At 37.2% G+C, this 8833-nt stretch overlaps 4 protein-coding genes across 5 annotated transcripts; 3 read left to right on the top strand and 1 right to left on the bottom strand.

Moving 5' to 3' along the window:
• Positions 1-216: 216 nt before the first annotated feature.
• LOC111777672 (transmembrane protein 45A-like) lies at positions 217-1307 on the bottom strand. Its single transcript, XM_023657378.1, has 2 exons — positions 650-1307; positions 217-556 (listed from the first exon to the last, which is right to left on the bottom strand). The coding sequence occupies exons 1-2, from the start codon at positions 1278-1280 to the stop codon at positions 255-257; spliced, it is 933 nt and encodes a 310-aa protein (XP_023513146.1). The 5' UTR covers positions 1281-1307; the 3' UTR covers positions 217-254.
• A 3145-nt stretch (positions 1308-4452) lies between these two features.
• Positions 4453-5357, top strand: LOC111777673 (dirigent protein 7-like). The gene has a single exon (XM_023657379.1). The coding sequence runs from the start codon at positions 4468-4470 to the stop codon at positions 5140-5142; it is 675 nt and encodes a 224-aa protein (XP_023513147.1). The 5' UTR covers positions 4453-4467; the 3' UTR covers positions 5143-5357.
• A 698-nt stretch (positions 5358-6055) lies between these two features.
• LOC111777674 (dirigent protein 7-like) lies at positions 6056-7175 on the top strand. 2 transcript variants are annotated; one of them, XM_023657381.1, is made up of 2 exons: positions 6056-6611; positions 6863-7175. In XM_023657381.1, the coding sequence occupies exons 1-2, from the start codon at positions 6337-6339 to the stop codon at positions 6993-6995; spliced, it is 408 nt and encodes a 135-aa protein (XP_023513149.1). In that variant the 5' UTR covers positions 6056-6336; the 3' UTR covers positions 6996-7175. The 2 variants fall into 2 exon arrangements, with proteins under 2 accessions (XP_023513149.1, XP_023513148.1); XM_023657380.1 differs by having other exon boundaries at positions 6059-6611; positions 6860-7162.
• Positions 7176-7669: 494 nt separating this feature from the next.
• On the top strand, positions 7670-8402 carry LOC111776969 (dirigent protein 22-like). Its single transcript, XM_023656397.1, has one exon. The coding sequence runs from the start codon at positions 7721-7723 to the stop codon at positions 8282-8284; it is 564 nt and encodes a 187-aa protein (XP_023512165.1). The 5' UTR covers positions 7670-7720; the 3' UTR covers positions 8285-8402.
• Positions 8403-8833: the final 431 nt, after the last annotated feature.

Raw genomic sequence — 8833 nt, 5'->3', positions numbered from 1 at the left:
GTGGGCGAAAGTGAAAATAGAGTGGAAGGCAAGGTGGCGGAACTTCTACTTGGGACTTACCCATGCTTCAAATTAAGTCATACCATCTTCCTCCTCCAGTTCAATTAATTATGCCATTAATTAAAACAATAATCCAAGGCGGAAGTAACTAATTGGTGGACAAATGTGTTCTTCATTTTCGCTTAAATTTCAGAAAACAATAATGAACAAAACTATACACACCCAACAATTCAAATTACATTGTTGTGAAGTTTCTACCTTCCCATGCCCATTTCTGTGAACTTGTGTCCCATTTCAATAAAGCTCCTCGCACGTGTGTCTATGTTCTTCGATGTTTCTTCTTCCTCTTCGTTGGTTACTAATGAAATGTATTGGGGGTTCTTGGGCGTTTGTTGGTAGAGTTTAAGCAGAAACAAGTGGAGTGATAAAGCGAAAATGGTGAGGGCAATTAAGAGCCAGCTGAACTGAAGGTTGACCAGAGACTTTGCTCGGTGAAGTGGCGCCTCCCCGCCGCACCGCACCACTTTGTGCCCGTCTTCCAAGTGCATAAAGCAGCCTATAATAAACATATTTTATTTAAGCAATAATACAAAACTGTAAGCTGTCACCATTATGTTTTGGCAACTACGGAAAAGGAAATAATTTTTACCTTTGGATATGAGAGAAGGCGTCCAAAGCGTGAAGCCCATGAGCATAAGCCAGACGCCTTGAAAAATAACGCTGAAAGACCTGACAAACGCCACCAAGAAGCTAGTGGGAAGAGCAATCCCGAGGAGAGTTGTGGCGAGAGAAAGGAGCACCAGAAGCTGGAGAAGCATGTGGTATTGGCCTTCGGGGCCGTTGTGGTCGGCGGAGTGGAGGTGGAAGAGGAGAAGCTCCTGCCCAAAAGCCACGGCGCCCAGAAACTGTGTCAGCTCAAAATAAGCTTTGGGACGAAGGCGGTCCAGAATAACGGAGAAGGCAGCAAAGACAAAGAAAGTCATGGAAATGTTGGAGTGTTCGATGTTGTGGAGATGGTTGGAAGGGATGGTGCCGTCGGTGTCGAAGGGGTGGTGCCTCTGAGGCCCGATGAAGAGCTCCATGGCTACGGAGGCTGAGGCGGCAAGCATGATGAGCAACGGCTCTAGGTACTTGAATCGGGAAGTGGGAAACCATGAGAGAAATATTGGGGAATGGGGAGGGTTAGTACGGGCTTCAATCTTGATGTTGTTGAAAAGATGCCACAGGCCAATAATGAAGAAGCCAAACCCGGGAGCTACATGACCCACTAAAGTCCCCATAATAATTTTTCTTTAAAAGAAAAAACAGAGAAGAAGGGAGAGTTATGAAGGATATTGTGAGATTGAATGTATCTACAACTTATAAGAGAGGAAGGGGAATGGAGATACCCAAGAGTTAAAAAAAGGGTCTAGAGGGTTCGATAGATGAGGTTGTCAAGGAGAGAAAGAGAAAGGAAATTAGGGATAGATGAAGCTTATAGTTGACTAAATATAGTTACGTATTTGATTAGGTGTAGTAGTGATACAGCAGTGGGCCTTCCAAACATGCCATGCCTTGCCCTTAGGAGAGTCTTCGAGTCTGACTTCACCTTCAAAACACTCATTTTTATTACATTTTTGCTTCCCCTACAAACCTCACTCTCATTTATTGTTTTTGTTAGGTTATTGTTTTTGTTAGGTTATGGTGCCCGTTGTTTTAAGCTGAGTCAAAGTTATACAAACCTCACTCTCACATATTATTTTTGTTAGGCTATTTAACTATGTATATAGTAGAGAGTTATATGAGTAAATATATATGGTAAATAGTTATACACGGTAGATGGTGGTTATATCTGTAAAACTAAATACAGTAAGCTAAACCATATATATATATATATATATATATATATATATATATATATATATATACCATCATACAGAGTTTTGAAAATGTACCCATTTTACTGTACACACTTAAGTCATCCATATAAATCCTTTAACTAGGGGTTCTCCTTGCATGCATTTTCTCTATCATTCTCTCTAGGGTTCATCTAAATCGAGTGTGTGCATTGTTGTGCGATCCTAACAACTAGTATTAGAGGTTCGGTGTAGAAACCTCTCCTTAGAAAACAAGTTTTAAAAACCTTGTGAAGCTCGGAAGGAAAAACCCAAAAAATACAATATTTGCTAACGGTGGTTTTTGACTATTACGGTAGTTCTACATGGTGATTTCGTGGGTTTTGGCTATTATGGTAGTTCTACATACTGATTTCAAGACTTGAGCAACGAATCCGTACCTTCTCATCGACCTAAGAAAAACTTAATTGATAAGTCAATTATAAATAAATTATAGTAAAAAAACTTAATTGATGAGTCATTGTATAATATGTGTGTTTTTACTTTTAGTTCTGACATTTATTAATCCACACCCTCTCATCATATTAAAGTTTGAAAACTAATTTATATACATCCCTATCTACAAATTTGTTATTTTTGTTTATAAGGTATGATCTGTTTATGTTATAAAAAGAAATAAACAGTAAAAAAACAATTCAAAATTTAAAACTTGTCGTGGAAGAAAACAAAAAAGAATGCAGTAATGATGAATGAATTAAAAATAGTGAGGAGTACGTGTCCTCCAAGCATACGATGACGTAGGATTGCTCCTTGGATGTGGCATCTCTTATTTATTTAATAATTCAGTGTGACTAATCCAAATACTTTAGGTCTAAATTGAATAATTTTGTATATATTTTCCAGGTCAATATTAGACAATGCAGTGGGCCACAGATAATCAACTAAACCACAAAGAAAAGGAGCTTATTTTATTTGGTCGTAAAGATCTTGAGTTATTTGGATTTTGGAACTATTAATATTTTAATTGATTTAGGCGCAGCCAATATATTTTCTGATTGTTTATCCCATTTTTAAATAAATTATTTTAAATGTAATTCTATCAGCAATGACGTCAGTGGAATAGATGGAAAAAATTGTATTTATCAGCTATTTTTGGACATTCTTCCATGGATCTGATTTTGATTCCATTCCTAATCTATTTAATTTCGTAATTAATTTATTATACCAATTGAATTCAAAAACAATTCTAAACTTACACTCCTTTATTANAACAGTAAAAAAACAATTCAAAATTTAAAACTTGTCGTGGAAGAAAACAAAAAAGAATGCAGTAATGATGAATGAATTAAAAATAGTGAGGAGTACGTGTCCTCCAAGCATACGATGACGTAGGATTGCTCCTTGGATGTGGCATCTCTTATTTATTTAATAATTCAGTGTGACTAATCCAAATACTTTAGGTCTAAATTGAATAATTTTGTATATATTTTCCAGGTCAATATTAGACAATGCAGTGGGCCACAGATAATCAACTAAACCACAAAGAAAAGGAGCTTATTTTATTTGGTCGTAAAGATCTTGAGTTATTTGGATTTTGGAACTATTAATATTTTAATTGATTTAGGCGCAGCCAATATATTTTCTGATTGTTTATCCCATTTTTAAATAAATTATTTTAAATGTAATTCTATCAGCAATGACGTCAGTGGAATAGATCGAAAAAATTGTATTTATCAGCTATTTTTGGACATTCTTCTATGGATCTGATTTTGATTCCATTCCTAATCTATTTAATTTCGTAGTTAATTTATTATACTAATTGAATTAAAAAACAATTCTAAACTTAACACTCCTTTATTGTATATATCTATTTAATAATTAGTGGAAAAAAAATCTGAAAAAGGGCCGTAACATGGGCCGAAGGGTTCAAGGTGGACCGACAAAGACCAAGGCCCATTTAAAATTCTTTGCAACCCAAACTCAAAACTAATGGCTTCCTTTAACCCAAATTCACTCACCAAAATATCAATTATTACCTTTATTACCCAACCTCTCTTTCTTTCTTTATTTCTCTCTCTTTCCTTTTTTGGTTAAAATATTAAATTTATTCATCTAAAGACTTTTTTTTTTCTTCCGAAATGGGTTAAATAATAATGTTTCAAATACAAAATAGGATGTGATATAAATAAATTTATTGATGAAAGTATAATTATTAGCTAATTTAAAAAAGGGTAATATATTAAGGTCTTGCGTGACAATTTCGGTGTAAAGCTACCTGGAGATATTAAATGAAAAAGTAGTATTCATTTTACTTTTGTTTGGGTTGATTTGGAAACGATGGAGCCAATTAGTCAAAGAAAAGAAAGGTTTGAATATTAATTCCATATTGTGGAAAGTTGGGGGAAGACATAGACTTGACTACATAACGTTTAAATTAAATGTATATTTGAATGGGTTGGTTTATTGTGATTTGGGAAGCGTGAAAGGAATATTATCATTTCTCCAATTCCAACAACCGCAACTCAATTTCAGACCCCACACGAAATTAGTTCGAGACTTGATTATTATTTCTTGGAATGGGATCTTCTCCGTCTCCACTTTCTAGAATCATAATTAAAATATTAAAACAAAAATGGAAAATGGGAACAGAGTATCCAAGCGCCTGGCTTTATATATACAGCCAGAGAGATGCTATGGGTCTTTGTCTTTGAGCTCCCACGCCCACGATTCCATGGCAAGAATCTATCCATTCTTCGTCTTTCTCTCTTTCTTGATCTCCTCCGCCATGGCTGTCGCTATGCCCGAAGTGGAACACTCCTTTGCAAGAACGGTGGACAGAGAACTTATGGGCTTCCGAAAAGAGAAGCTGAGCCACTTCCGTTTCTACTGGCACGACGTTATGAGTGGCAAAAACCCAACCTCGATCCAAGTGGTGCCCCCTGTTTCGAACATGTCGAGCACATTTTTCGGGACTGTCCAAATGATCGACAACCCATTAACAGCAACTCCAGATCCGAAGTCGAAGCTATGGGGAAGAGCTCAGGGATTGTACGCATCGACTTCGCAGGAGGAGCTTGTGCTGTTAATGGCGATGAATTTGGAGTTTACGAGCGGGAAATATAAGGGGAGCTCCATCACTATATTTGGAAGAAACCAAGTTATGGCAAAAGTTAGGGAGATGCCTGTGATCGGTGGAAGTGGGCTGTTCAGATTCGCGAGAGGGTATGCGGAAGCCAGAACCAGCAAGGTAGATTTCAAGACCGGGGATGCTGTTGTTGAATATAACATTTACGTACTTCATTATTGACCCCATTTATTTTTTTGTCTGTGTTTGCGTTTTGTTTCCTTAATTTAGTTGTTTGGAACAGAACAGAGTATGTTTTTGGTTTCAATAATTTAAAAGTCTGTTTGTGTTAGTGGGTTTGGTGGGTGAAAGTGGAAGGCCGGGAGTGGGTTTCCTATTGTGTCATTTCAACCTCCATTAACTTTTCTTCATATTCTACAAACTATATGAATTGCGAACCCGAGAAAGATTGGTTCAACAAACAAGCTCTGCTGCAGCTACCAAGCAACACTCGTTGTGAGCTCCATAAGAAATACATCTCTTATTCAAATTAAGTATTTTTAGAGAAATTAGAAACAAATTTGATAATATTATAACACTGTTAAGATTCGTGATTCCTAACATCGATGATAAAGTAAAGATACCCAAAAGATGGAACTATTAGACGATGGAAGGCCACCGACAAGTCAATCTCCCGTTTTCTTTACGTTTTTAATTTAAATATCATTTTCATGTTTTTTCAAGATCTTAAAGAGATAAAGACCTATTTCTTTCCCTTAAAAAGGTCTTATATTAATTTAAATAATTGTTTTTTTTTTTATTCTGAGAGACTTCGGGGGCACTCCAGGTTCACATGATCCACGTGTAAATATGGGATTGGTTGAATCATAATGATGAACCGCACTAACACTTGGCACATGTACTCTTACTCGGTCTTTTTTTTTAATAAATTTACAATTGTTACTGATAATGAGACAAAATTGTTGGATGACAATTTTTATAGTAATAGATGAACAATAAAATATAATATAATTAATGAAAAATTGATTTTTAGGATTCTTTTGATAAAATAATTTCAAAATTCAAGAAATAAAATCCTTATCATTTATGATATTTTGATGATCAAACCATAAATTTTCATGAATGACATTAAACATTTTCTTTTACTGCGCGAGTAGCAAAGGAAAAAGAGAGATTAATTAGAACAATGAATCCGTACCTCCATGATTGGAACGTTTTCCGTCGGTCATAGTTAAAGGTATCTCATGATTCACACGTCTATATAAAAAGGCTTGTTTAGTTCATAAGTTCAGGAACCTGAAGCTCCAAAAGATCGGGTGGGAAAGAAACAGAGTTCCGGCAGGCATAGAAGGTAAAGTCAGGATTTTGAGCGTTATTTTGTTGTCGTTGGCCATCAACAATTGGGTGGTCAGGGTAATGGGAAAGAAGGAGGGATATGCAAGCGAGCTAGACCCCAAAGTGTTGAAGCTGAAGAAAGAGAAGCTCACCCATTTTCACTTGTACTGGCACGACACAGTGGGCGGGAGAAACCCATCGAGCGTGGCAGTATTGCCATCGCTGAAGAACGGGTCGACGTTGGGGCTGATGCACATGTTCGACAACCCATTAAGCGTCGGGCCTGACCTTAAGAAGTCGGAGCTGGTTGGGAGGTCGCAAGGGATTTATGCTTCTACTGCACTAGACCAGACCAGGTGGGGCTTCTCATGGCTATGAATTTCTGAGAGTGTTTGATTAATCCAACGCACCTAAATAATGTGAAAGTTATCTTATTTATAATGGATATGGAAATAGTAATAAATGGAAATGGAAAGATACCTATGGTAATAAGAAAAATATTAGATATTTGGTTTATAATAAAATATCAAATATAATATATATGGTAAACTATAATTTATTACTAAATTCTTAACAATTTCACTCACCGTAAATACAACTGCAGCAGCATCACCATCTTGGGCCGCAACGCCATCCTCCTGAGGGTTCGTGAATTGCCCATCATCGGTGGCAGTGGCCGCTTCCGCTTCGCTAGGCTATGCTCTTGCCAAAACTTGCTATTTCAACCCCGCCACTTTTGATGCCATCGTCCAGTACGATGTTTATGTCTTGCATTATTGATTTCTTGTCATTATTCTCCATCTCTGCTTTAATCTTATCACTAAAAATATCAGCTTCTCGTGTCACGTGTTTGTAATTAAATTAATAAATGTTTTCTTAAGACCCTAACTGTGCTTTGGCTTTACCATTCATAGGAACCACTCATTTCTTATTCCAATTCACGTGGATGGACCCACCCACTTTATTCAACATCTCTTTCTATTCACATGCTCTGTACCTTTGTTTTTCTCATCTGTAGTCCTTTCTGGGTTCAGTACAATTGAAGTCTTATATTAACTAATTACAGAAAGATCATGTATTATTCAATCAAATAGTAACCATAAATGCAGTCACTATAGGAAGCATGATATCAGCCATGACGTTTGCTTCATAGACTGGAACTCTTTTTCGGTTAGAATACATTAATGAGGGTGATCAGAAATTGCTAATTATAATTTAAAAAGCAGACGTTTTGGAATTTTACACGCTAATAAACAAAACACCGTTTTGGTCATCACCAAATTCATCGCATTCGTATATCGCTGGCATAGATCTGACCATTGATATTCAGTCAAACATGTCCTGCCCATTCTCCATTTTACACCTCCTGCCATTATTCGTATATACAATATATATATATATACACTTCCAGTTCTAGGTTCCTCATTAAGGTGAAAAAACAATCTTCTGGGTATCGCCGGCAGCCATGGCATCCAAATTCGCCTCCTTGGGTTTTCTTTTGTTGTCCATGGCCATAATTAGTTCGGCCATGGCGAAGGAGTACTCATTCGCCAGCAACCTGGACCCCAAAGTGCTGAGGCTGAAGAAAGAGAAGCTGACCCATTTTCATATGTACTGGCACGACGTCGTGGGCGGGACCAAGCCCACCAGCGTCGCAGTGTTGCCAGGGCTAAGCAACAGCACGTTGTTCGGGCTCGTCAACATGTTCGACAACCCGTTAACCGTCGGCCCTGACCCCAAATCCCAGCTCGTGGGGAAGTCACAAGGCCTGTACGCCTCCGCTGCACAGCAGGAAATCGGGCTTTTGATGGCCATGAACTTCGCCTTCACTTACGGTAAATACAACGGCAGCTCCATCACTATCCTCGGTCGGAATCCCATTCTCAACACCGTACGAGAAATGCCGGTCGTCGGAGGATCCGGCCGCTTCCGTTTCGCCAGAGGCTATGCTGAGGCCAGAACTCACTTTTTCAACGCCACCTCATTGGATGCCATTGTTGAATATAATATTTATGTCTTGCATTATTGATCCATATGTCAACTTCCCATGTAATTGCTTTGTTTTTCTTTTCCATCTTAATAACGTCGTTATATGATTGTTTTTATTTTTCTTAATTGAGGCTTTAATATTTGAAGTCCTTACCTGATGCATCATGTCGGCTAAGCTTATTCTAATTCCTTCTACTTTTCATATCAACCCCAAGAACATTCAAACACGTTATACCTGCTAACGACCTTGTTTATTATTTGTTATTTTTCTTGAATAAAAACTTTAAAATAGGTTATCCTAAAATACTTCCGGAAGCAAATATTCTCGTTTAAGGATGTTTATTAAATTTGTTTGAATTTAAATATTTTATTCTAGTGTCAATAAGTCTGAACTAGCTTTGTCATGTCTAAGTTGTGGATATACTTTGGCATGAAAGGGGTAAGCTTTTTGCATGTCTAAGTAAGTTGTGGAATAAAGCTACGTAGCAAAAGATGAAGACCGACCACACTTCTTTTTTGGGCTTCTTTTTTTCATTTATATGCTCAAATATATTCTGGTCTGTCTATAAATAAAAATGGGAGCAGGCAA

Source organism: Cucurbita pepo, chromosome LG16, assembly GCF_002806865.2.
Source record: "Cucurbita pepo subsp. pepo cultivar mu-cu-16 chromosome LG16, ASM280686v2, whole genome shotgun sequence".
In the NCBI taxonomy this organism is placed as follows: Eukaryota; Viridiplantae; Streptophyta; class Magnoliopsida; order Cucurbitales; family Cucurbitaceae; genus Cucurbita; species Cucurbita pepo.
This window is presented reverse-complemented; position numbering and strand designations above follow the sequence as displayed.

Bases quoted from the DNA above. Each gene is read 5' to 3' on its own strand.
- LOC111777672 (XM_023657378.1), bottom strand. From the start codon at position 1,280: ATGGGGACTTTAGTGGGTCATGTAGCTCCCGGGTTTGGCTTCTTCATT. The intron at 557-649 runs GTAAAAATTATT...TGTTTATTATAG, and splicing joins GCCTTCTCTCATATCCAAAG to GCTGCTTTATGCACTTGGAA.
- LOC111777674 (XM_023657380.1), top strand. From the start codon at position 6,337: ATGGGAAAGAAGGAGGGATATGCAAGCGAGCTAGACCCCAAAGTGTTG. The intron at 6,612-6,859 runs GTGGGGCTTCTC...ATACAACTGCAG, and splicing joins ACTGCACTAGACCAGACCAG to CAGCATCACCATCTTGGGCC.
- LOC111777673 (XM_023657379.1), top strand. From the start codon at position 4,468: ATGGAAAATGGGAACAGAGTATCCAAGCGCCTGGCTTTATATATACAG.
- LOC111776969 (XM_023656397.1), top strand. From the start codon at position 7,721: ATGGCATCCAAATTCGCCTCCTTGGGTTTTCTTTTGTTGTCCATGGCC.